Source organism: Paramormyrops kingsleyae, chromosome 3 (genome assembly GCF_048594095.1).
Source record: "Paramormyrops kingsleyae isolate MSU_618 chromosome 3, PKINGS_0.4, whole genome shotgun sequence".
Taxonomy (NCBI): domain Eukaryota; kingdom Metazoa; phylum Chordata; class Actinopteri; order Osteoglossiformes; family Mormyridae; genus Paramormyrops; species Paramormyrops kingsleyae.
Genome location: NC_132799.1, coordinates 23,374,025 through 23,400,875, shown reverse-complemented (window position 1 = coordinate 23,400,875; position 26,851 = coordinate 23,374,025). Strand labels below are relative to the sequence as shown.

At 47.0% G+C, this 26,851-nt stretch overlaps 1 protein-coding gene across 1 annotated transcript; it reads left to right on the top strand.

Moving 5' to 3' along the window:
• The first annotated feature begins 1,515 nt into the window (after positions 1–1,515).
• Positions 1,516–26,647, top strand: LOC111846155 (hepatocyte growth factor). The gene is made up of 18 exons (XM_023816097.2): positions 1,516–4,414; positions 5,887–6,040; positions 7,747–7,859; positions 8,817–8,931; positions 10,406–10,548; positions 11,977–12,097; positions 13,855–13,973; positions 15,365–15,530; positions 15,848–15,981; positions 16,570–16,663; positions 19,447–19,580; positions 21,110–21,142; positions 21,729–21,834; positions 22,150–22,224; positions 22,716–22,865; positions 23,115–23,221; positions 23,312–23,454; positions 23,583–26,647. The coding sequence occupies exons 1-18, from the start codon at positions 4,363–4,365 to the stop codon at positions 23,763–23,765; spliced, it is 2,142 nt and encodes a 713-aa protein (XP_023671865.1). The 5' UTR covers positions 1,516–4,362; the 3' UTR covers positions 23,766–26,647.
• The last annotated feature ends 204 nt before the right edge of the window (positions 26,648–26,851 follow it).

Sequence of the window (26,851 nt, the reverse complement as noted above, 5' to 3'; positions counted from 1 at the left end):
AGTGGAGGTCAGCATGAGGTTCAGCTAATTTTCTGTGGAGGAAACCTGATTCTGCTTTGCAGTCCTGTGTGACGAATCCCTTCAAAGCTGCAGGAAATCTATTAGCACCCAGACACCCCCCCCCCATCCTCCAGAACACCCCACAGAATCCCCCACAATGCTCCTCAGAAGGAGATGTGACTTAAAGTGGTCAGCACCAGGGGTGTCTGTTGCTAGTTGCGGCCATCACAGCCCTTGCCGCTGTCAGGGTTCCCTTTGACCTTCAGGGGGTGTTGTGGGACAGCTCTTCATAACGTGGACATGCATCATCACGTCAAGAGAGTCCCCCTGCTCTGCATCACACCTGCTATTTGACTGAACCAAACCTGTGGCACTGCTCTTTAGAAGATGGCCATTATAAATGTTTGTGCTTTTAAAAAAACACCAAAAGAGCTTGAGATACCTTCACAGCCTGTGGCAATGCTGCAGCTTACAGGACGGCCGCGTACTGCACGCCGCACAGCTGCAGCAATGTGGCCTCTTACAGGACGCCCGCGTACTGCACGCCGCACAGCTGCAGCAATGTGGCCTCTTACAGGACGCCCGCGTACTGCACGCCGCACAGCTGCAGCAATGTGGCCACTTACAGGACGCCCGCGTACTGCACGCCGCACAGCTGCAGCAATGTGGCCTCTTACAGGACGCCCGCGTACTGCACGCCGCACAGCTGCAGCAATGTGGCCTCTTACAGGACGCCCGCGTACTGCACGCCGCACAGCTGCAGCAATGTGGCCTCTTACAGGACGCCCGCGTACTGCACGTCGCACAGCTGCAGCAATGTGGCCTCTTACAGGACGCCCGCGTACTGCACGCCGCACAGCTGCAGCAATGTGGCCTCTTACAGGACGCCCGCGTACTGCACGCCGCACAGCTGCAGCAATGTGGCCTCTTACAGGACGCCCGCGTACTGCACGCCGCACAGCTGCAGCAATGTGGCCTCTTACAGGACGCCCGCGTACTGCACGCCGCACAGCTGCAGCAATGTGGCCTCTTACAGGACGCCCGCGTACTGCACGCCGCACAGCTGCAGCAATGTGGCCTCTTACAGGACGCCCGCGTACTGCACGCCGCACAGCTGCAGCAATGTGGCCTCTTACAGGACGCCCGCGTACTGCACGCCGCACAGCTGCAGCAATGTGGCCTCTTACAGGACGCCCGCGTACTGCACGCCGCACAGCTGCAGCAATGTGGCCTCTTACAGGACGCCCGCGTACTGCACGCCGCACATCTGCAGCAATGTGGCCTCTTACAGGACGCCCGCGTACTGCACGCCGCACAGCTGCAGCAATGTGGCCTCTTACAGGACGCCCGCGTACTGCACGCCGCACAGCTGCAGCAATGTGGCCTCTTACAGGACGCCCGCGTACTGCACGCCGCACAGCTGCAGCAATGTGGCCACTTACAGGACGCCCGCGTACTGCACGCCGCACAGCTGCAGCAATGTGGCCTCTTACAGGACGCCCGCGTACTGCACGCCGCACAGCTGCAGCAATGTGGCCTCTTACAGGACGCCCGCGTACTGCACGCCGCACAGCTGCAGCAATGTGGCCTCTTACAGGACGCCCATGTTCTACATGTCATGGCCGCCTGCAAACCCTGTATCCAACCTTTCTTCAGTGGGTGGCGTCATTTCCTCAGCGTCCTCTGGCCACCACTTTAACGCAGATGGTCGTTTGAGGACCTTGGGGAGCCAACATGCCCCCCCCACAGATCCCTCCATGATGGCAGTCACCCCCAAACCTGCCTGTCAGTGGCGCCTCCACCCCCTACTTCCCAGGTTTGCTAACCGGAACAGGCACTGACCTGAGGCACAGACTGCTGGCAGGGTGGAGGGGCCAAGCTCTTTCCTGCAGACTGACCCCCAAGCTGTCCTTCCTCTGCCTGTCAGCTTCTTCCTCACACTGCAGCTGCACTCAGTTGCGTCTGGCTCACACTATCTTATATGCGGCACATATTTCACAGATCAGAATTTTTAATACGTGGTATTTTAAGATGACTAAAATTGGAAAATCATGCAAATGCAAAGAATGAACTAGATAAACTTAATTTTAAAAATATGACTAAAATGTGCTAGAAAACACACGTAAATGCAAAACTGGCCAGACGGTCTCTCAGTAGAAGGCGGAGTTTGCAGACTTCTCGTTTACACTAATTCTTCCTATGTTTCTCTGTACGTTGGGTGTCCTGAAGAAAATCAGCATAATCACCCCGTCCTGTCTAAGCCTAATTTATGACCCTTGTCAGCTGCCCCATAAACCAGCGCATTTTACGGCCTGTCTTCACGAACGTACTGTATCATCACGTTCATTTAGTTGGTCAGTAGGTTCGGAGATTTCCGTTAGTCCGAGTTCTCACCTAACATTAGCACTACATTGTGGTTAGTTAATTTTTCTGCATATTAACTTTAGGGGATTAAAATCTTCATGCAAGTCCTGAAGCGTGTCAGGCGACGCCAGTTTCTGATGACCAGACTGGGACATGTATCAGCGTAGGGGTTGGGGATGAATCTGAAAAAAGTATCCTTATAATAGCACGAAGAACGATTATTCTGGCTAATATCGGTCGTGTGTGACCAATCTGGCTGGGTACCAGGTCTCTAACCACATGGTTAATGTTACAGTACTTTGGAAATGCTCTTCGGTGATGCAGAGGGGGAAAGACAAACCAACACAGTCAGCGCAGAGAACCCACCGGAGACCCACGCGGGGCGCGGTGATTCATGCCTGTTTCACAGGTCAGCCTAATACAGAAACACAGACATTCACTTCCCGACACATTGTGTTGATCTCCGAGGACAAAACGGGATATTTCTAGCAAGCTCTGAATCCGATATGATATGATGGTCGAACGATGACCTAATCCTTCTACGCCACCGGCTCCCGGGTGTAGCTCCATTTGCAGTTGCGCTCAGACTCGTCTCGTTCCCATCGGACATGCATTTTTAAGACCTGCATGTGACCCATTAAATATCAAGCCTCTCACTTCCAGCTTGCTGCCAGGAGGAGTTCATAAATCTCGCTAATGGCAAAAGAGCGGATTCCTGCACAATGATGACCCCGCTCATTTTCTCAGAGACTTTCGTCTAAACTGCTCTGAAAATCCACCGCCTTATGTCAAAGTGAGATTTTATCCAGCTGTAATTAGCACGTAATCTGGGGCTGTTACTCTCACCAGACAGTGTAACTAAATGATTCCGTTGATGAGGGAAATTTGACCAGCTTAAACAAGGTTGTATTTATTGGAAACTTTCCAAAATATACTGGTAATTGTCACCTTACCCCCATGTTCGCTGATACATGAATGTTTAAAATGAACTTTTAAAAATGTTTATAGTAGACAGTTTATTGTTCTATATATAATTTACATCTTTCTGCATGATCTTTTCTATGCTCCACATACGATTACAATGTTTGCTGAACGTTACTGACACTGCTTAGAAATCAGTCTGAAGTCAAGCAGAAGAATTATAAAAGTCAACGACCCAGAGCACTGTTTCATATTTCAGGAGAGACGATGCCAGGTTAATGCAATGTTTCAGGTTACTCAGCAGAGCGATTCTGTGAAACATACACGAAACATAAGATTTTAGGAGGGGGAGAAAACTAGATAAGCTATCACCGAAATGTGACAGGCGTGGTACAATTTACAATCATAGCTCACACACAGCCTTTATGATACCTGCATATATGCATCTGATCGGACATTTACAAGCAGACTTCCAGGTACCTTCATGCGTGTGATCAGATATTCAAATGCAACCTTTCAGGTAACAGCATGCATCTGATTAAATATCACATGTATCCTTTCTGGTACCTCCATGCACCTGACCAGATATTCACATAGGCTACAACTTTTCAAGTACTTGCATGCATTTGACTGGATATTTACGCACAGCCTTTCAGATACATGCATGAATTTGACCAGATATTCACGTGCATCCTTTCAGGTACCTGCATGCACCTGATCAGATTTCCACACGCTGTACTTCCTGGTTTCTGCATATGCACAAGATTCGGTTAGAAACACTCGATGAGATACGCACTTGTTTAGTGTAAATAGCCAAATAAACACGCCTGTTTAGCGTTCCACGTCGGTTGGAGAGGTTTTCCTTTAAATGTCTTGGAGCGGGGAGGGGTAACGGTGTGATATGCTCGTATTGGGGGTTGAGCAGAGGACGGATCTTTTCCAGTAAGGGGGTATCTACGGCGTAATAAGGATTTTCCAGTTAATCATTCCAGCGCAGGTCTACATCGGACCATATAAGCTGAGGAGCGCCGCTCGCAGGCATTTCTGCCGGGATCTGGGTGACACGCCGGGGTTACGATGTTGCGTTTATACGCGGCTCTGATCTCCCTCACGCTCATCGTTTATTCAGGTGAGTTTTTGGGGATATGCACTTTTATCTTGGACCTGGGCAAACAGTTTCCTTAACTGTTTCTTCGGGGGTGTCGAAAGCAATGCATTCAGCGTGTTGTATATAAAGCAATGCATACACCTTATTTAAATCCACTGAAGTTATTTTTATGTGCCAACTGGGTTTGACAACTCGTCGTTATTTTCATATATCTATGCTCTCCTTATTGACAGATATGTGCGCTTTAAAAACGTTTTTAAACTATTTAATGATTAAATTAGCGGTTAAATAAATCGTTGCCAACTATCTTGGCACTTGCTTATTTATTTCTTTTTGAAAATAACTTCATGGATTGTCAGGATAAAAAGGGGGAGAAAATAAAGTACTGCGAAGCAATTGCGTGTTATTTTTCCGAAAAGAAAAACCAGGAACAGCATTCCGCGGATTTAGGACATTAGACTGTTCATCGTAACCTGGCCGCCAAATACTGGGCTTGTTTAGTTTAGTATACTTCAAATATGAAATCACAGCGCAAGCGTTGGGTCACTGGAGAAATATTCAGAAATACTGCTCTTAGGTACAACCTGGTAGTAATGTGTAGTTTATGGGAGGCTAGGATACCCGAGGTATTTCAATGCGTGCGCATTAATGAAATAGTAGGCATTTTTCGTAATTATCATTATTACTACGTTTATCCGATAGCATTAATGATCATAATGGGTGGTATCTACATTAGATGTACAGAATCAGCCTTCACATGCGTTCTGTGTGCAGCGGCAGTAGAGGGATCTCCCCCCAGATTAATTTATATAACGTGAAATGTCGCTGATCTGATGCGTGAGGCTACATCGCACCGCATCTGACCAGTCAGTCCGGAGCCCCGGGAACTAGGAAAATTCCGGATGGGCACATGGACAGAGGGAAACAGGAGATGATCCATCTGTGTTTTACAGTCTTGTAAAACTTATCAGCCCCAGGGAGGGTGATGGCATGAGTAATGCCTGAGTAAGGAGACCTAGAGGCATAACGCCTTTTTAACGTGAAATCGAAGGCTGATCGGGCGCAGGGATCACCGCAGCCTTTTCAGCGCTCGGTAATGAGGGATCGCCGTCTGTAAAAGGCGCGTGCAGAGATTGGCATCCACCTGTACTGTAATATGTTGACAATGTGCCTGCTGATGGTGTGACTATGCTATGCTACAACAGACTAATCCTGGGAGATGTAGGCAGCAGCTTTGTCTGCCACCACTCAAACCTCGCATTTGTGTAGGGGCCCCTGTTTTGGGGGGCCCCTGTTTGCCACAAAAAGTCACTACATGGGGCGGCCGGTGCAGGATGGCAAGGGGCCCAGAAACAATAAACCTTGCGCCTGGAAGTTGTGCTACATGGACATTAATCAGATCCAGTGATGGGACCCTGACTGGTAGATGGGGATGCAGCAGTTGCCTTTGTGACTCTGCCATGTGAAGCTGATTCCCTCCCTTTTCACCGCAGACGGCAGAAGGCACTTCCTACAGGACTACCAGAAAAGCGACGGGGTCCGGCTGCTGCGGCCAGATGAGTCCTACCTGACCAAGAGCAGGGAGGTCGATGTCTTCAGGTGTGCAAGGAAGTGTAGCCGCAACAAGAAGCTGCCCTTCCTGTGCAGGTCTGTCTCACCGCATCCATGTGTCTAATTTATCATAATAATCAGGAAGCTATGGGGGCATCAAATCCCACCCCACCCTGTCACTTTTAGTGTGCTCTTGGGGGACGGTTGTGCTGTGTGTGTGTCTGTCTGTGTCTATATGTGTGTGACCCTTGCGATGGACTGGCACCCCAGTGCATCGTGTTACATTTATGCAGGTTATTTTATGTATGAGTCAGTGGGTAAAAATGGAAATACAGACGCTCCTCTGTAACCGTTCGTAACTTGAAATGTTCGTAAGTCGTTATTCAACATCATTTTAAGGGTTTACGCAAGTACAAAGAGCTAGGATGCTGGGAGTCCGCACGCTACGCTGCTGCGCGGCGGGAGTAGCGGGCAGAAGTCGTACTAGGCGGGATTGGCGCATAGAAAACAAATGTTATGTTGCGGACAGGAAATGGGAGCCCAAAGAACACAATTTAGACTTACAGTCTTCTTCGTTCGTATGTCTGAAAGTTTGTAATTTGAAAGTTCATAAGCAGAGGAAGGTCTGCATGTGTCAGGAAAGCCGCATTCGGCTGGGAAACACCAGGACACTCCCTAGCCTCGTCTCGCAGTCAGAGACTAATGCAGCCACATAACAATCCAATAACCATCATCAAAATAATAATAACAACCAAGCAGGCTTCATTGTCATACCATCCGTATACAGGTATACAGCAGCATGGAATAACATTCCCCTTGGACCAGGGTGCGACACACAGACAGTGAGTAACAGGAGAAGCAAGAACACAGGACAGTGTGACACGGGGTGCTGGATACAAGGGTTTATATGTATGGTGCAATGTGTATGTAAATAACAAGTAGTATGACAGCATGAAGGGGTGGAATAATGCAGTGGGACTGAATAAGCAGTGGGAGGGGTGAGCATGCTGAGCAGTGGGGGGTTGGGGGCTCTTCAGTGTCCTGACAGCCTTGAGGAAGAAGCCTATGCTGGCAGATCTGGCTGGAACGCGCCTGCCGTCCAGCCTGTCCCTCGCTTCCCGTCCAGGGGGTCGTAGCCTTTCTGGTCACTGACCTCCTTTTCCTTGCCGGGACAGGGTGACAAAGGGAGATGACCCTGCGGCGTGACGTGGGGAGGGTGACGGCCCTGATCTGTGACGCGGGGAGGGAGACGGCCCTGATCTGTGACAGATCCCCTTGCCAGGCCTGCAGCCTGACCAGCTGTTTCATGCTGCCTTTTTAAAGTACATCAGTCTGACCAGAATAGTGCGTCTGGGAGGCCTGAGTTGAAAGCTGGCTCTTCACGGGAGATGCAAATGTGTCGTAAACTGCCGACAATTAACATCTAAAGGAGCAATTAAGCCAGAGAGCTGGTTTCAATAAAAGCAGTGCTCTGAACTCTCCCGGGAGAGCAATGGTGACTCACTCACTGCCCCACTGCACCTGCGACACTGGCCCGCTCGGGATTTGACCATACACCCTTTTTGTTTGTGGTTTGACCACACGCCGTCCGGCCCGTTCGGGGTTTGACCACATGCCATCCGGCCCGTTCAGGGATTGACCGCATGCCGTCCGGCCCGTTCGGGGTTTGACCACACGCCGTCCGTCCCTTTCGGGGATTGACCACACACCGTCCGGCCCCTTCAGGGTTTGATCACATGCCATCCGGCCCGTTTGGGTTTTGACCACATGCCATTCAGCCTGCTACTTTCATGTTTCCACAGATCATTCTACTATGACCAGAAAAACAGGAAGTGCCACTGGCTGTCCTTTGACAGCTATACCCACGGTGCCCTGACTGAACGCAATATCAACTTTGATCTCTACGAGAAAAAAGGTAAGACCCCTAAGCAAGATATATCAACAGATATAAGGAATGCAGAGGTGGAGCCTCAGGATGCTGGGATGGTCAGAAGGTCAGCAGTTCGAATCCTAGGGAGGCAGATGGGTTTCACCTTTGACAGCAAGGCCCTTAATTTCAGTCACTTCAGGATCTATATGGCTCTGCTTTCTCAAAAAACGATGTCACTTTGGATAAAAGCACCTGCTAAAAGAATAAATAAATGCCTGTGAATAAGTTGCTGCTCCCAGACTGGACATGCACAGTGGCTTAAAAGCCAGGTCCCCTGTTTCCCTGTGTGGCCACAATAAGAGAACCTGCCTCTGCTCCTCCCCATGAACCTCCTCCCTCTGCTCCTCCGCATGAACCTCCCTCTGCTCCTCCCCATGAACCTCCTCCCCATGAACCTCCCTCAGCTCCTCCCCATGAACCTTCTTCCCCATTAACCTTCCTCTGCTCCTCCCCATGAACCTCCTCCCTCTGCTCCTCCGCATGAACCTCCCTCTGCTCCTCCCCATGAACCTCCCTCAGCTCCTCCCCATGAACCTTCTTCCCCATTAACCTTCCTCTGCTCCTCCCCATGAACCTCCCTCTGCTCCTCCCCATGAACCTCCCTCTGCTCCTCCCCATGAACCTTCCTCCCCACGAACCTTCCTCTGCTCCTCCCCATGAACCTCCCTCTGCTCCTCCCCATGAACCTCCTCCCTCTGCTCCTCCCCATGAACCTCCCTCTGCTCCTCCTCATGAACCTTCCTCCCCATGAACCTTCCTCTGCTCCTCCCCATGAACCTCCTCCCTCTGCTCCTCCCCATGAACCTCCTCCCCATGAACCTCCCTCTGCTCCTCCCCATGAACCTCCTCCCTCTGCTCCTCCCCATGAACCTTCCTCTGCTCCTCCCCATGAACCTCCTCCCTCTGCTCCTCCCCATAAACCTCCCTCTGCTCCTCCCCCAGACTACGTGAAACAGTGCATCATCGGGGCTGGCATCAGCTACAGGGGCATGAGGTCCGTGACGGAGAGTGGTGTGCCATGCCAGGCCTGGGCCTCCACCATGCCTCACGACCACACGTAAGAGCTCCGCCTTCACACATGCGTGACTGCGTGTGCGAGACCGCCCCCTCACGCAGGTGCCGGGCTGTGTATGGGGCAGTCCCTACTGTGTTAAAAGGAGGGGGTTACCTTTCAGGTCATGTCAGAGCATGTGGTCTGACACCCCCCCAACTCCCCAGTGTTTATGTTAGTCAGTATCATCCATCTGGGGGTGCTGTGTGGTTCGGTGGGTTAGGAAACAACCTGTGATCAGAAGGTCATTGGCTCAAATCCCAGTGTTGGCGGAGTGAATTCTCCATTGGGCCGCTGAGCAAGGCCCCCCCAGTCTGACCCTGCTCTCCCAAAAATGTTTCTTGCTTTGGATAAATTCTTCTGCTAAGTACATAAATGTAAAATCCAGCCACACAGGGATGTATGCAAAGGAGCCTTTTTGCATGCTCTGTGTGTGTGTGCTCTTTAGTGAGACGCCGGTCTCCGAGTTCAGTGACCTCATCTGCTTTCGAGGCCCTCTTGCGTCTGAACACTCGTATGATGACTCATCCTCATGCTCGTGCTCATGCTCGTGTTTCGATGGTTTGGGGAAAAGCAGCATCCTTAGTATTTTGCTCCTCCCAAACCATAAACTGTGCCGTGAATTTAGTGGAATGTTTCATAGAGCTTCAGAGGCTAATGAATTTATGCATAAAAGTTGGAAATGAATTCAGTCTGTGGAGAATTCCCCTTTTGTTGAGCCTGGGCTCGATTGTTGTAAACTATTTAAAATTGTACTCACTTATCCTCTCAACAGTCTTGTTTGAATTTCCAGACTAGTTTGCACCAACTTTAAACTCCTATCCAAAGGCAAAATTATCGACCTTTTGAATGTGATAAATCAAATTTATTGGGGTTGGGTAAATGTATACATGGCATGAATTCTCTGGTAGTGTGATGAAGTCCCGTTTACCTCACTATCACAATGTTGTGATCAGCATGGGCCTGGAGGGAAATAATTCTTTCCTCCAGGAAGAAAACATGCTTGTTCTTCATTATGTTCTTAAAGCTGCAGAAGAGAACTCAAACACCAGAGGCCTCAAATTTCTAAGGGATTTCTCAACATGGCTAGTTAACGGTCAACATCAGAACTGCCCTTTGAGATGCGATCCAAAGTATTTTAATTACTGTTTGGCACAGAGAGCGCATGTTGCTCAGTGACATCTCATGGAGAGGAGTAGAACTTCCCCAGAGGCAGAGCTTGAAGGACCAGGCACATTCCCTGTTTGGTTATTGATGATCTACTCAGCAATATCACAGATGAATCTCCTGTTTTGCAGCTGCTCAGGATTCAATCTTTCTTTGGTTCTGACAAACATGTTTTGTTGCTAGACCTTGGTTCAAGGCCATTATATGGTGATTGTCAGAGTAAAAGATCAAACCCCATCCAGATGAGCTTCACAGACTCGCAAGGCACCAGTGTGGTACTGTAGGTTGTATTAACCAATCCTTGTGAATTTAGGTTCCTCCCAGCAAGCAACAAGAAGAAGGATCTCCGGGAGAACTTCTGCCGAAATCCGGACAATGAGCCCACCGGCCCCTGGTGCTTCACCACAGACCCCAAACTGCGGCACCAGAGCTGCAATGTTCCCCAGTGCTCTGAAGGTAGGTCTGAAGGAGAGAAATCAGCGGGTCTCAGTGGGAATCTCATGCAAGCTCCATGTTGATGCTGAAGCGGAGTGTGACTCAGTGACTTCAGACGTCATCAGAGGCAGCTGACTGAAGTCACCAGTGGTTCATGAGCTGGGTCCTTAACCCCAGTTTCTTCTAGTGACCCTGCTTTTGCAAAAATGGATAGAAGCATCGACTAAGTGAAATGCATGTTGGACCTCAGTCACCTGACATGAGGGAAAAATGCTTGAGAGATCTGGCTGGGAAAGCTGAACGGGGCGTGAAACGTCCACCATTCTGTCTGCTTTCTGTTCTCCTTATCCAGCGTAGAGTCACAGCCCTCCAGAAAGCAGCAATGCCGCCTGTCTTTCCTCAACATGCTTTGGAGAAACGTGGCATGTTTTTTTTTTTTTTATAAATTAGCGTACCATTTCCAGAAACACCAGGAAGTCGACATAAATCAGGGTTTCACAAGTTTGTCCTGTAACCATTTGGATGTTTTGCTGCTATGTTGTAGAACTCTAGAAATAGTACGTCAGTCAAAACCATGAGAGTGTTCAAACTGCATAAGAACATAAGAAATTTACAAACGAGAGGAGGCCATTCGGCCCATGAAGCTCGTTTGGGGAGAACTTAACTAATAGCTCAGAGATGTTAAAATCTTATCTAGCTCTGATTTAAAGGAACCCAGGGTTTTAGCTTGCGCTACACTAGCAGGAAGACTATTCCATACTCTAACTACACGCTGTGCAAAGAAGTGCTTCCTCAAATTTGTTTTAAAATGTTCTCCCGCTAATTTCCATTTATGGCCACAAGTTCTAGCATTTAAACTAATATTGAAATAGTCATTTGGCTGAACAGCATCCAGACCTGTTAGAATCTTATAGACCTGGATCATGTCCCCCCTTAGTCTCCTTTGCTCAAGGCTAAACAGATTTACCTCTCCTCATAAGACATTCCTCTAAGGAGGTGTGTGGCGCAGTGGGTGAGGACGCCATACCTGTGTTTGGACGGTTGCCAGTTCCAATCCCTGCGTCGAGGGGGATGCTATCGTCAGGTCTTTAAGCAAGGCCTTAAACCCTTAATTACTCCTTTTCCTGTCTGACCCTGTTTTTTAATGTACATTGCTTTGGGTAAAAGCATCTGCTAAATACCTGTAATGTAAATGCAAACCCACATGTGGTTTTACACGGCGCAGCGCTGGCGATCCCAGAGCTGGCGATCCCAGAGCTGGTCGCTCTTGCTGGGCATTGGCGCTGCAAATGCTTTTATGGGGGGGACTGAGAATCAGAATGAATGCAAACTCTCTGAAGCCAAAGAAAACATCACGCATCGCCCCCATCCTAAGTGATTTACGAAGGTGTCTGTCTTTCCCCCTTTTTTATTCCTCAAATTCTTATGGGAGACCTTTTCTGTCCGCAGTGGAATGCATGACCTGCAATGGCGAGAGTTACAGGGGACCCATGGACCACACAGAGAGCGGCAAGGAGTGCCAGAGGTGGGACCTGCAGGAGCCACACAAACACGCTTTCCACCCAAAAAGGTAAGAGGTCACATTTTCATTGGAGGGAAAATCTGTCTGTCATCTCCCAGTGGACCTATTACGACGGTACCACTGGGCGGGCTGTCTGGCTCTGCCAAATGGAGGTGATGAGTGGCGGCTGAAATGAAGCTTTATTTGCCATTTGTAGAAGTACGAGTACAGATGCACATTAATTCTTCCGTTTTTACATATCTCCTCATGGTTTCCATTTTAAGACAGACGTATATAGAGGTGAGCGTGGAGCTTGGGGTCTGAGCACAGGGTCAGCCGTTTATCCGGAGCCCCAGGAGCTTTTGCCAGGGGGTTAAGGACCTTCTTCAAGGATAATTCAAAGGCGACCTGATCACAGGCACGGAGGCCTGACCCACTGAGCCACAGATCGCCCTCTGTTGGTTAGATTGTGCACAACAAGCATGGTCTGTGCATTTGTCACTGAGCATCTCTGTTCAGTCTGAGGATCACACTAGTCTAACCCCAAGGAAGCTGCAGAGAAGAGCCAACCAAAATACTCGTGAAGAGTACCACGGTAATGGTGCCACGTGAACGGCACATACTCCCATGTCAGACGGCGAGTGAGAGCATATTTAGGGTTTGAGTCCCATGCGTTGCTGTGAGTGTGTGAGGTAGATCTCCCAGCAGTGGCGTCTGTAGCCCCCTGGTTTTGAACTCCAGGTAAGAGGGCTTGCTTTCGTGGTCTACAACCTGCCCACAGCCCAAACCCACCAAAGACAAAGTGCCTAGAACATAGATCTTCTGTCTCTGCACCAACACAAAGGGTGCAGAGATGTTTACTAGCAAAGCGGTGCGCTGTCAACCATTGCTGATGCTCTCAGGCGCTTCGTGTTGCTGAGAAATCTGGCCAGGCGTCGACCAGCCAATGAATCACCTTCACGATGTTGTAAAACATCTGTCTTGTGGAAACAACAGTGGGCCTGTTTTCTGTATCTCTGTCTTTGGTTTTTATATGATGAGTAAATTCTGGCTTCACTGTCTTAATTATCTGCTGAATAGCACTAATTTCATTTCATAGAAGGAGTACCTGTTACCTTTGATGATGGTATATTTCAGCTTTATTTATGTAGGCTATGAGTGCCACTACATTCTCAGAAATAGACTTTCCTAGTGCCTATTTGGGTATCACATGCCATTATGATTATTCTTGCCAGTCTTAAATATTTTATGGCCCACATATTTTGAGATATGTGCCCATTCTGTACTGAATCCTGGGAATCGGCATTCATGGAATATGATGTCAGAACTGTTCTATGGGTTTTCCCAAGTACCTAGATTATTGCAATCCCTTGAGATTTTTATTCTAATCCAAATTTATACACATGGAAAATGCTTTGGACTTTATTTCATAGAAGCTGGTTTCCATGTGATTGCATTTGACGGTGAATTAAACAGCAGTTTGCCTTAGCAGTTTCATCAGATTATTCAGATAGTCTTGCATGTTTGTGGTGTGTGAACGTTTATGTTGTGTACACACACAGACATACTGCTGGATCAGCTTTCAGTCTCTCTTTAGCAAAGCAGACTGATCTTGTCTAAGTAGCTGAACCTGGAGGGATCTACATTTCAGAAACAGCTCATTTAAGGATGGCAGCTCGGTGCCTGCGTTTACGATCTGACACACTGAGGTCTTTCCAGCAGAACCTAGCTGAGGCTCACACAGTTTCCTCAGGGATCCATTTGGATCAGTTCCTCAGCCTTCACCACGCACTCAGACGAGCCAATCCCGTCCTATTTCCTCACAGGTACCCCGACAAGGGCCTCAACGACAATTACTGTCGCAACCCCGACAATCGTTTGCGGCCGTGGTGCTTCACGCTTGACCCCGGCACGCCGTGGGAGTACTGTGACATCACAGCGTGCGGTGAGCTTCCCTTTCGCTCACTGGCTTCTGCTAAAGAATGCTGTTTGTAAAACGAGTGTTTATGGAAGGACTAACACTATCTCTGGCCTGATTGTCTTGCACATTACCTCAGTAAACTTATTATGGTTTGCCTTATTTATTTCTTCAAACCCCTGGACAGCACTGACCTTCCACAACAGTGGGATGATAAGCGGAAAGCTCTGAACACACTTCAGGCCCACCAGAAAGACGCCACAGATGTGTCGTTTATATCAGGGGCCTCTGCTCACATGACCGTTTCAAACTTCCAGAGTCCTTGCATGCCTTTATTTTCATAACTAATTGCTGCTGGTCTTAACGATGACTCTGTCTTCTGTGTTTATTTTTACTAATGTCCAGTCACTTGCCAAGGATGGATATTCACAGCGCTATCCAGGCTTATGCGGCGTAAACAGATCGCCATGTTGTTTCACAAACGCCATTATAAATTATATGTAGATGGAAAAACAGTCTGAAATGCTCAGGCACCTTAAAAAATCACACGCCACAGATGGAACAGATGTTAGCATGACCAGAGCCCTGTACTTGGAACAGTGCATCAGTCCTAATGCTGGAATATGATACGTCTTTCCGCTAATAGTTATATAAACTCACTCGGACTCAAAGCTGCGCTCTTAAACCTTGTCGGGGTTCCAGGATAATGAGTCTCTGTGGTTTGTTTGTTAGCTGAAATTATTTCTGATTTGTGTGGAAATAATGCCAGCAGCGTTTGTCCTGAGTCAGTAAATACTGTGTATTTATTGGTAGACAGTCATAATGTCAGCCAGTGACCCGTATTTCAGAAACCTCAGAAGTTTACATTTGCTTTTATTGGGAGCGCCTGTCTGTTTAATTCGCCGTAATGCCGGTAAGTTGGGAGTAATTCAGCAGAGAGTCGATGAAACATGCTTACACGTCCCTTGGCGTCTCATACGCATAATCAGGGGGACTGCAGAAGATAGTGATTAAATTTAATTAAGGATTTCATTGTGTCTCTTTGGGAGTAATTTGAATTTACACCCCAGTTAACTGAGCCAACCTTCTGCGTATATAAATCATAGCAAAATTTGGTTATGTTTATACTTTGAAAAGCTGCTCTTGAAATGTCTCAAGGTTTGAAAAATGTAGTTTATCCCATAATATTTGCTTGAGCAAGGAGTACAGCATAATTTATGATTCATAATTATCTATTTACAATAAAATATTTGCACCACTGAAGCTGTCAGTGCGCGTGTCATCACCACATTAGCATGAATCTTCCTGGAGCTGCTCCTGGTGCATTCTGGGTGGTCGCCATAGCTGATTACCAGTACTTCCTGATTGAATGCTATATTGTAGTGCTCAGACCTATCTTTCATCCATCTTTCTTTCAGACTCAAACACAGTGGCAGACATTGCCATGACAACGGCATGTTTCCAGGGCCGCGGTGAGACGTACCGAGGGACGGTGGGCGTGACCCCCGGCGGGGTGAAGTGCCAGCGCTGGGATTCGCAAATCCCACACAACCACTCCTACAGCCCACAGAACTACAAGTGCAAGTAAGGTCCGTCACCTCAATGGCAGACTGGCACGTACAGCTGGCACGTGGCCTTTGTGGGGACGCCTGGATATGTCACATGGTCAGGGCCCTCGTGCAGTTTCTCCTCGCTCACAATTGGCAGCATTTACTGGAATGCCCCAGATGGTGGGAGTGTTTAGACCGGTACATTGATTTTTCCATTTCAGTCACCGGCAAGTTTTGTGGCTCCAAATCACTTACTTTCAAGATGGGCTCATGTGGTTACAGCAAGAGCCTGTTAGATGATGCCCCCTGGTGGCCACTGTAATGCCACGTCTGTTGATCTTTGTCCGCCAGGGACCTGAGGGAGAATTACTGCAGGAACCCGGATGGCGCTGATCTCCCATGGTGCTTCACCACTGACCCCAAAGTGAAAATGGCCTTCTGCACGAACATTCCCAGGTGTGACCCTGAATCACCTGCGACTGACGGTACGAAACCAAACATTTGAATGACCCGTTACTCAGCTGAGGTTCTGCCCAGTCCTTACATCAGTCACCAGTTTGGTGGAGAGCTTTCTTTCTCATTGATCATCTTCCTGGTCACATGACTTTTGCCTAGAGTCTGATTTTGTGTTTGATTAATTTTTGGTTTGTTTAAATGGCGGTAAATTAGGGAATGGCCGTAGAAGCTTCCGGAAGCCCACTATAAAGTCAAACTCTGAAACCATACCCTACTGTACCTCTCCACACTGATACATATGTTAAACATTATTATGCATAAAATTACTTTCTACTTGAAATCAGTCCTTTATACATTCAGACTTAATTAAACACATGCTTTACACTGACAAACACATTTTTTGGTTTCTAAAATAAAATTAATCAAGCCACAAGTGACAATTTGAGACATTCTTACATCAAGTTCAATATAAGTATCAAAGCCAGAACCTAAAAATAAGTCAATATTTTCATATGATTCCCTAGAGATTCAGTTCTTAAGTGCTTGGTATCTTGAATTTTTCTTATGCAACTGTAAATAACTGAGGAACGTTCTAAGTCTGTCTTCATATGTTATAGACTGTTATGAGGACAATGGGGAAAACTATAGAGGACATCTGGCTAAGACAAGGTCCGGAATTCCTTGTGGACAGTGGGAAGACCACAGAGAAAGGTAATTTACCCTGCTTTGCTGTACCGAACAGTAGAAATATATTATCATCCTGGGGGACTGAAGAGCAATTCACAGTATTTCAAGTCAGTTTCCAAGCAAGCACATCTTGGTACAGCCCTTTGGCTTCCTGCAGCACTGACCTTACTCGGTACAGCCCTTTGACTTCCTGCAGCACAGACCTTACTCGGTACAGCCCATAGACACCCTGCAGCACAGACCTAACTCGGTACAGACCTCTGACACCCTGCAGCACAGACCTTACTCGGTACAGCCCTTTGACTTCCTGCAGCACAGACCTTACTCGGTACAGCCCTTTGGCTTCCTGCAGCACAGACCTTACTCGGTACAGCCCTTTGACTTCCTGCAGCACAGACCTTACTCGGTACAGCCCTTTGACACCCTGCAGCACAGACCTAACTCGGTACAGACCTTTGACACCCTGCAGCACAGACCTTACTCGGTACAGCCCTTTGACTTCCTGCAGCACAGACCTTACTCGGTACAGCCATTTGACTTCCTGTAGCAGAGCCCTTACTCGGTACAGACCTTTGACACCCTGCAGCACAGACCTTACTCGGTACAGCCCTTTGACACCCTGCAGCACAGACCTTACTCGATACAGCCCTTTGACTTCCTGCAGCACAGACCTTACTCGATACAGCCCTTTGACTTCCTGCAGCACAGACCTTACTCGATACAGCCCTTTGACTTCCTGCAGCACAGACCTTACTCGGTACAGCTATTTGACTTCCTGCAGCACAGCCCTTACTCATTACAGCCCTTTAACACCCTGCAGCACAGACCTTACTTGGTACAGCCCATTGACTTCCTGCAGCACAGCAGTTACTTGTTACAGCCCTTTGACTTCCTGCAGCACAGACCTTACTCGGTACAGACCTTTGACTTTCGGCAGCATAGACCTTACTTGGAACCGGCCTTTAAATTACTTCAGCATAGACCTTACTCGGTACAGCCCTTTGACTTCCTGCAGCACAGACCTTACTCGGTACAGCCCTTTGACTTCCTGCAGCACAGACCTTACTCGGTACAGCCCTTTGACTTCCTGCAGCACAGACCTTACTCGGTACAGCCCTTTGACTTCCTGCAGCACAGACCTTACTCGGTACAGCCCTTTGACTTCCTGCAGCACAGACCTTACTCGGTACAGCCCTTTGACTTCCTGCAGCACAGACCTTACTCGGTACAGCCCTTTGACTTCCTGCAGCACAGACCTTACTCGGTACAGCCATTTGACTTCCTGTAGCAGAGCCCTTACTCGGTACAGACCTTTGACACCCTGCAGCACAGACCTTACTCGGTACAGCCCTTTGACACCCTGCAGCACAGACCTTACTCGATACAGCCCTTTGACTTCCTGCAGCACAGACCTTACTCGATACAGCCCTTTGACTTCCTGCAGCACAGACCTTACTCGATACAGCCCTTTGACTTCCTGCAGCACAGACCTTACTCGGTACAGCTATTTGACTTCCTGCAGCACAGCCCTTACTCATTACAGCCCTTTAACACCCTGCAGCACAGACCTTACTTGGTACAGCCCATTGACTTCCTGCAGCACAGCAGTTACTTGTTACAGCCCTTTGACTTCCTGCAGCACAGACCTTACTCGGTACAGACCTTTGACTTTCGGCAGCATAGACCTTACTTGGAACCGGCCTTTAAATTACTTCAGCATAGACCTTACTCGGTACAGACCTTTGACACCCTGCAACACAGACCTTACTCGGTACAGCCCTTTGACTTCCTGCAGCACAGACCTTACTCGGTACAGCCCTTTGACTTCCTGCAGCACAGACCTTACTCGGTACAGCCCTTTGACACCCTGCAACACAGACCTTACTCGGTACAGCCCTTTGACTTCCTGCAGCACAGACCTTACTCGGTACAGCCCTTTGACACCCTGCAACACAGACCTTACTCGGTACAGCCCTTTGACTTCCTGCAGCACAGACCTTACTCGGTACAGCCCTTTGATTCCCTGATTTTCTTAATTTTCCTATTCCAGATATTTTTTATATTTATCATGGGTGACCATCAGTTTCCTTTTTACTAATGGATTTCATGCCACTGGCTCAGCTCTCTTGCCTCCTGGGAGGGTAAAGTGCAAAAGAAGATGTTTTTTGGTCAGTGAGGGCTCATTATGTGTGAACAACAGAGTGACAGGATCTCTGGGCTTGCTCTGCTGTCACGAGTGAGAAGACCTCTTAGGTTCAAAGGAAGCAAGATGCATAGGGATACATGCTCTGAGTCTTGGAATTTATGATTAAATATGGTCTCCCTCTTGACTGAATCAGACTCAGTCGGTTTCTTTATCTGGCTCACTTCCAGCAAGTTGTCTTCAAGGTCCAGCCTGGAAAATGTCAGCGGCAATTTGTTTACTCTTGAGGGGGAGCCGGAATGCTCCTTGCTCTTCACAAACTCAGAAGCATTGTGTTTTTTGACCACATTCCTGCCATTCATAACCCCTTTGCCTCAGTTAATGACTAGGCTGAAGATTCGTGAACTACTAGGATTATGGATAGTAGGAGCTCTGGACCTGTGAGGATCTGTCAGAGAGCAGTTCCCCACTTCTGACTTATGACAGGAAGTCTCTGTTGCTCCTCATAGGTGATGTTCAGCGATATGCTTTGACCTCCTTGCTGGTGTGGTGCACATGTTTCCCCTTTGTCTTGTCACATGACGTGCCTTCACTCCAATCCACTGACGATGCTCCCCTTGAATTTCAGACTCACATTGCCTTTTTGTTGTTTCTTTTTCAACAGAATTAGAGAGACCTTGGCAGTAGCTGCAGAACTGGAGAGGAACTTCTGCAGAAACCCAGATAAAGACAAGCATGGACCCTGGTGTTTCTCCAACTCGTCCTCCACTCCCTGGGACTACTGCAACATAAAGCCTTGTGAGTACAAAGATCTGCTGAAGTGTCTGTTTAGGCTTCTGCTGGAACCTTGAAATTCATTACTGTACCGTCCTGACAAAAGGATGGTACTCTACACCCTACAGGAAAGCAACTAATCTCTCTACATGAGAGATGAATGGAATCCAGTTTCAATTCAGTTAAATTTAACTTTAGTTTAATTTCATATTTTCAATCTCAATCCGTGGATCTCAATGTCCACCATGGTTCACTAATTGTGAATGATAAAGCTTATGATACTTTGGGTTTGGAATCATGTTATTTACCCGCGGTCATGGAAAACCTGGAAAAGTTTTGTAATTTTGAAATCATTTTTTCAGGCCCTGGATAAGTTTTGGAATTCTTGGATAGAGAGGAAAAGTTATGGAAAAGTTTTGGAAACTAGCCTTGTTCATTTTTTTCCCTGCTTCGTTCCACAATGTGCTAACAGAAATGTACGAGTGGAAGTCAATAGTTAACTACGTTGGTAAACATCCGTTTCAGCGCAGATTTCGCGTATTTGTGATCGCTGCTTTTTTGCTCGTTATTCCGGTTTTTATGGTTTTATTTATCTTTTTGCATGTATTTGAATTTTATTGATCAGTTTTTTTTTACTCCGTTTGCCTCTACCAATCATAAGGTACATATAATTTTAATATTGGGATTACTTTTCTTAATAATTGAACGCTATTTGCACATTGGCGAAAGTTGTCCACCATCTGTGTTTATTAGGTAAGCAGATTGGCTATTATCGTGCCGAAAATTGTAGTATTACTGTCGTGCCGTATGTGGGACGCGGAGCGGAGACAGAGGAGCGGCAGTCAGGAAATCGGGGAACACGGGGTTTATTAAAAAGGGCAGGCAAGAAAACACGCAGTGATATTACAATGACCGGACTGGGGAAACAAACTGAAACGCAGACTAAATACAGAGGACTAATGGCAACAAACAGAAACAGCTGATCATGCAGGGATTCCACACGAGGTTAACGAGGGGGCGTGGCACACGGAAGGAGTGGACGATCGGGGCAGGACAATTGCTATCTGAAACTGCATGATCATCAAATCAAAGCAAACTTGTGGGTTTTGGAAAAAACCCACAAGTTTAGTTTTCTTGTGGTACTGTAAAAGTTTTAGAAAAGTCATGGAAATTTATTGTGCCAGAACTGGGGGAACCCTGATGTTAGTTCTGAATCTTGTGTACAGCCATCGAATTAACCAAGTGTTTTTGAAGTGCAAGCCAGGTAGCCCAGTAACTACATGACCGCATTGTCTGACTCACATTGTCAGCTATCCCTTTCCGCACAGTCTTGGTTTGTCTGATTACGTGCGATGTCTGCTTTGAATTTTGTAGATCAAAATGTCAGTGAGAGTCTTTCTTGTTGTTTTCTTGTTGTTGTCGTGTTAATCATGGCTTTTACTTTGAGTTTCCTTAATGGGAACATGCTGTGCCTTGTTGACTTTCATACCTACTTTAAATAGGTTCATCAAGGAGTATGACGGTGTTTTACTGAGCCTGTTGTTGCTTTTCAGGCAAGATGTCTCCCAATGAAATCCCCTCAAAAAGTAAGTCACTTATTCAAGATCCATAAGGTTCCCTAGTTACAGTTTGGATAAATGTTGCAGTTGTTGATGTTGTAACATCCTCTCTCTCACACATTTATTGTGAGCTTTTTTTTTTACCAAACTAACTTGTGATAAGACAGGTTTTGCGAGGTCTTGACATTACCTCTCCAGGACAGGGGATATCTGAAGCATATCCCAGCAAATCTCTGTCCCTCAAAGCCCATCGTATGCACTCAGTGATGTGCCATGACATTCAGAATTGGGAAGTACTTGACTCAGGAGGAAATAGCTGAAACTCCTCCAAACTGATGTAGGGCACTGACCAGCAGTTACAGGACATGTTGTTTTGCAGTCCTTAGTGAACCTTAGGACTGATATGAGAATGAGAATGAAGGACTGTCCTGTTGTATTGTTAGGACTCAGATGGTGATTTCTTCACATTCTAGGTTTAAAGTGTAGATCTAAAAGCTTGATTTAGAAGCCTTGCTCTTGCCAATGTGTATCTCCAGATAGCAGGCAGGTATACTTTGGCTTTGTGAGGCAAGTCACTCGTTGTCAAGCTGCCATGTGTTTGCATGTTTTCCAGACGATGGGAGAAAGCCGTCTTGTTTCATTCACAAGAGGACAAGGATTGTGGGCGGAGCTGAAGTGCGGATCAAGGAGGGCAGCTGGATGGTCAGCATACAGAAAGGGTAATGATTGTCAGTGACAGCTTCCTCTAGTAGTAACTTCCTGTCATATTTACCCCCCATTTGCATTCTGCATTCTGTTTGTCCCTCGGTCATCATCACCTCTGCTGTTCCTGGCCGAATGTGAAAAGGATGTACACAAAAGTCAAAGCATGTCCGTTATCACCTTCAGAGCTATGATCCTTGGGTCATATTCTGAGCTAAAATATCACTGGTTATAGTGCAAATAATAACAAAAAGACCAAAAATAAAGCAAAAATACTGTTGTGGGCAACGAAAGTAAATGATATGATGATGGTCTCGCTTCCCTTTTTCCAGAAGCCATCACTGGTGTGGTGGCTCTCTCATCAGAGAGGAATGGGTCCTGACTGATCGACAGTGCTTCTCCTCCTGGTAACGCTCTCATTTTCACACGATAATTATGATACTTATGATAATTTCACACAATAATTATGATCATTATGAAATATTAAGGTCAGTGAAGCGTTAAGGAGCTTATACAGTATATGAATTCTGCAGGGTTTTTTTTGTTTTTTTCCGGTATGGAGAGTTTTATGTTTACTATCTGCATGTCATGGTCATGACCTGTGACCTGAGGCTCACATCACAAATGTGTTATTAAGTTTGTTTGGGATTGTGTAAGCATGGCGATATCTCTCTGCTAGCCATGTGAACCCTATCCCACTGAGCCGGGGTGTGTAACGTGAAAATACAGGGTGTCCCCCATGGTGAAATATGAGTGGGAGGGCTCCTTAGGAAGTGCTAGACCGGGGTGAATGGGCCAGCGTGTCCATGCCCTTCCAACTCCCCTGCCACTGAGTCACACTACACCAGTACCATGTCTGCCCAGTACTGTGTCAGTAATGCATACTTTGCCTCTACAGCGTCCCAGATCTTTCTGAGTACCGAGTGTGGATGGGGTTCCACCGCTTCAACGACTCAGACAGAAACGTGTCCACAAAACAGGACCTGAAGATCGCCAGTGTGGTCTGCGGACCAGAGGGCTCCAATCTGGCCCTGCTGCGGCTGTCGCAGTAAGTCGCTCATCGGGGCGGTGCCGATTAGCACATTAGCATCTGAGATGTCAGCAAGTAACTCGTTGTAATGGTGCTGATTAGCACATTACTGTTTGAAATGTCAGTAATTCACTTATTGGAATAGTGCCTCAGCACGTTAGTGTCTAAGATGTAAGTAAATCACTCATTGTGGCAGCACTGATTAGCACGTTAGCGTCTGAGACCTCACGCTAACAAACGGTCCTGTGGTGCATTTCCTGACACTAGACAAGCCCTACTGTCTGAGCACGTGCGGACGATCCAGCTTCCCGTTGCAGGATGTGCCATGGAGGAGGGCACCACCTGCTCCATGTACGGATGGGGTGAGACCAAAGGTGCGGTTTGCTTTCCTCCCAGTTCATGCTTGGCCACTCCATGGCATGCAGGCGATGAAGGGAGCCCCTGTCTGACGTCTTTCTCCTCAGGAACTGGCTATGAAGGGGTCATGAAGGTGGTAGAGTTGCCAGTGGTCAGCAATAAAGCCTGCCATGAGTTCCACGGAGGAATCCTCCACATCGGGGACGATAAAATGTGTGCCGGAGGCAGGAAGGACGAGGGCGTGTGCGAGGTGAAGCCTCAACCTGCTCTGTCGGCACCAGAAACACTCCGTCCCTCATTTTTAGTGAAATCCTTGGCTGGTTGTCTGCTCATCAGTAGAACACCTCATTGTCCTATCTGAATGTCTTTCTTTTCCAGAGGGACTATGGAGGACCCCTGGTGTGTGAGGAAGGACAGAGTAAAGCTGTCCTTGGGGTTAGTATCCACGGGAGGGGCTGTGCGCGGGCCGACCGGCCGGCGGTCTTCGTCAGCGTGCCATTCTATGCCGAGTGGATCCATAAGGTGCTGAAGTACTACCCTAGCCTGGAGAAGAACTTCTAGGGGAATCACCTTCCCCAAGCCACTGGAGAGATGGCATCCTGAAGACGACCATGATGACATCTGTGATATTTGGGAGCTGCTCTGATTCGCTTTCTTTTCATGTTCATTTGCCCATGTGACCAGTGCCACCCAGGAGGACCTGGGCATATTCACAATGGCACAAATGCAGTGGCGACAAGCCCACAATCTATGCACAACTGGTCAGGCTTCATTCTGCGAACAGCAATGTTCCAACACATCTGTGGTCTTCATCCTTATTGTCACTATGATCTTTGTCTTAACACCAGGCTTGTATGTTAAGGTAAAACAGGGAAATGATGGCCGCCATCACCTATCAGGCTCTGCTGAACATTTTACTCTCTGCGTGGCTGTCATGAAAGCCCTCGAGATGAATCTCGCTACACACCCTTCAGTGATAGCAGACACTGTTGTAGCGAGAGTGGCAGCATAGCTACTAGTGCGGATTCATGCGAAGCACCACCAAAAGTCGTCTCCTGAAAATACTTGAAACCATCCAAAATCCAAAACACAGTGACTGTCGGCTTCCTCAGAGCTCCAGATGTCCCTGATCAGAGCCTCGCTTCCATCATTACGCAGCTGTGCTGTTAGTAATGGACTGGCGCTGCAGCCTGGCGCTGCCCAGAGGGTGATGTATATACTCAGCATTTATGAGTGTTGCTCTCTGACACTCCTCTCTGCGTTTTAGGTCTTATAGATCTGGATGAAGAAAACGTTACTAACTTAGAAGTATGACTGGCCTCTTCCCCTCAGGTGATATTTAATATTACACACAATTGGGAAGATTAACTTAATTTAACATCACGCTTTACATTTTTCTGAAGTTTGCCCAATCCAAACTTTGCAGAGAGTAGAAGTATCTTTCATAAGCAGATGGATGACACACATTGTACTCTGCTGTACGGCTGTGTACTCTGCTGTACTGTTCTGTACTCTGCTGTACTGTTCTGTACTCTGCTGTACTGCTGTGTACTCTGCTGTACGGCTGTGTACTCTGCTGTACGGCTGTGTACTCTGCTGTACTGTTCTGTACTCTGCTGTACGGCTGTGTACTCTGCTGTACTGCTGTGTACTGTGCTGTACTGTGTTGTACTGCTCTGTACTCTGCTGTACTGCTGTGTACTGCTCTGTACTCTGCTGTACTGCCCTGTACTCTGCTGTACTGCTCTGTACTCTGCTATATTGTACACCTCTGTGTGTTTAACCAGAAATATACGAGCATGACCGGGCGCTAAGTTTCTGTATCACTGAGTGTTTCTTAATGCTGCCCATTGTGCAAGTATGACTAGCTGGCTGGTTGTTGGCTTGGTTACTATGGCAGGATCATGCTGTGTTCTGCTGGTCAGAACACATGTGTGTGTGTGTGTGTGTGTGAGAGAGAGAGAGAGATCCTGATTCCCATGATCCGAGCCTGCTACAGACTAGCCCCAGAATGTTGCAGAAATTATTACAGATTTAACATGTTGTATATCATTTAATCATCATTTAACATTTCACTGATTGGCAGTGTGACAGTTAAGGGCTCAACCAATGACTGAGGCTCTGGCGTGAATCACACTGATGTACAGTTAAGGAGAGGCGTCTGACCGTCTTCCTTCTGACTGACAAACACACATCCACGTGTTTGTAAGCGTGTGTGTGGGAGGGTTGGATGGAGGGTGAGGCTGTATCCTTAGTAGCTTATGTACAAACCAAACCGAATTGCACTGACTGACTACATAATATGAATAATATTATTAATAATAATAATAATAATCCCGATAATGATGAGCTGGCTTGGCGCTGGGGCAATCCGTGTCTCACACCTGCTCTTTGCAGATTAGGACAAGCGTGTATGGAGATGGATGGACAGACATATAACAGTGATAGTGATAATAATAATAATATGTCCTAGTTAATACTCCATCCAATCATTTAATCTTTAAGAATTATGCACATGTTTTGAGGGTGTTTATCCATGTAGTGTGTACAGTAATGTAACAAAAAACAACCAAAAAAAAAAACAGGCTGCAATGTACAACCACAGAAAATACGATGAATAATAACCTGGAAAACCCAAATAAAGCAGTTATCGTTTTTTCTGTCGTCCTAGCAGAACTGCCTGTCCTGTAAATATCTTCACATTGTTCCCTTGGTAATATCACAATGCTCCTTGTTGGCATTTGCTCCTTGCTTATGTGGTCCCCTCACGGTTAAGACATCGTTAAGTTCTGGTACGAGTAAAGTAATTACGAGTTGTAGATAGGATTTTGACAGGATTTATCAGGGTTAATTGTTGGAATCACCCTACGAGGTGTCAGAACCACAGGCTCATCACTCAGTTACATTTCTTTCTTTTTTGATTCAGCCTTGTTCCTTTTGCCATCTTTTGTGGAGATTCTGTTCCCACTGAATTTTTCCCACTGGTTTTTCCCTTTAATGTCATTCATGGTGAACACTTCACTTATAATGTGATTCTGACCTAGACGATGATTTTGAAAATTGACACACATTTCTGAGAGTCCAGTATTATGAAGGGATTTGTAAATTACTGTAAAATACTTCTGTGAATAAATTAGTTGGTTCCATTGTATGTTATAGGTGTGTGTGTGTGTGTGTGTGTTTTTTTTTTTGTACTGTATGTGCAAAAAGCTGCTATTTAAAGGGATATTGTAAATTTTATATCAATATGTATGCTCTGTGTACAGTCTACTCTTTGCTTCTTATTTTTTTTTTCCTGAATCATATTAAAATTACAATGGATGTGTCTGCTCTCATTTTGGGAAACATTTGAGTTAAACATTTAAGCACATTTTAAAACATGCAAACCATTCAGTTATGTGGAATGTATAAGGAAATGCAATAAACTATTTGAAGACATAAAAGTGCTTTGAGTTTCTAGTGTACCTCTACAAAACAGGTGCTGGAGGATTATGCTGGACTACGTGAAACCAGCCAAATCCTGCTTGTGGAAACAGAGTTATATTGACGTTTAAAGTAACAGCTAATCTCTCCATCGGTAGTTTTATGTGTTTTCTGCTGCTGGGGTTTCAGTTCCGATGATTTTGAAGCAGGAACAGAAAGACGGG

Coding starts and splice junctions, on each gene's coding strand:
- LOC111846155 (XM_023816097.2), top strand. CDS start 4,363: ATGTTGCGTTTATACGCGGCTCTGATCTCCCTCACGCTCATCGTTTAT. Junction 13,974..15,364: donor CTGTGACATCACAGCGTGCG/GTGAGCTTCCCT, acceptor TCTTTCTTTCAG/ACTCAAACACAGTGGCAGAC. Junction 22,225..22,715: donor CGACAGTGCTTCTCCTCCTG/GTAACGCTCTCA, acceptor TTGCCTCTACAG/CGTCCCAGATCTTTCTGAGT.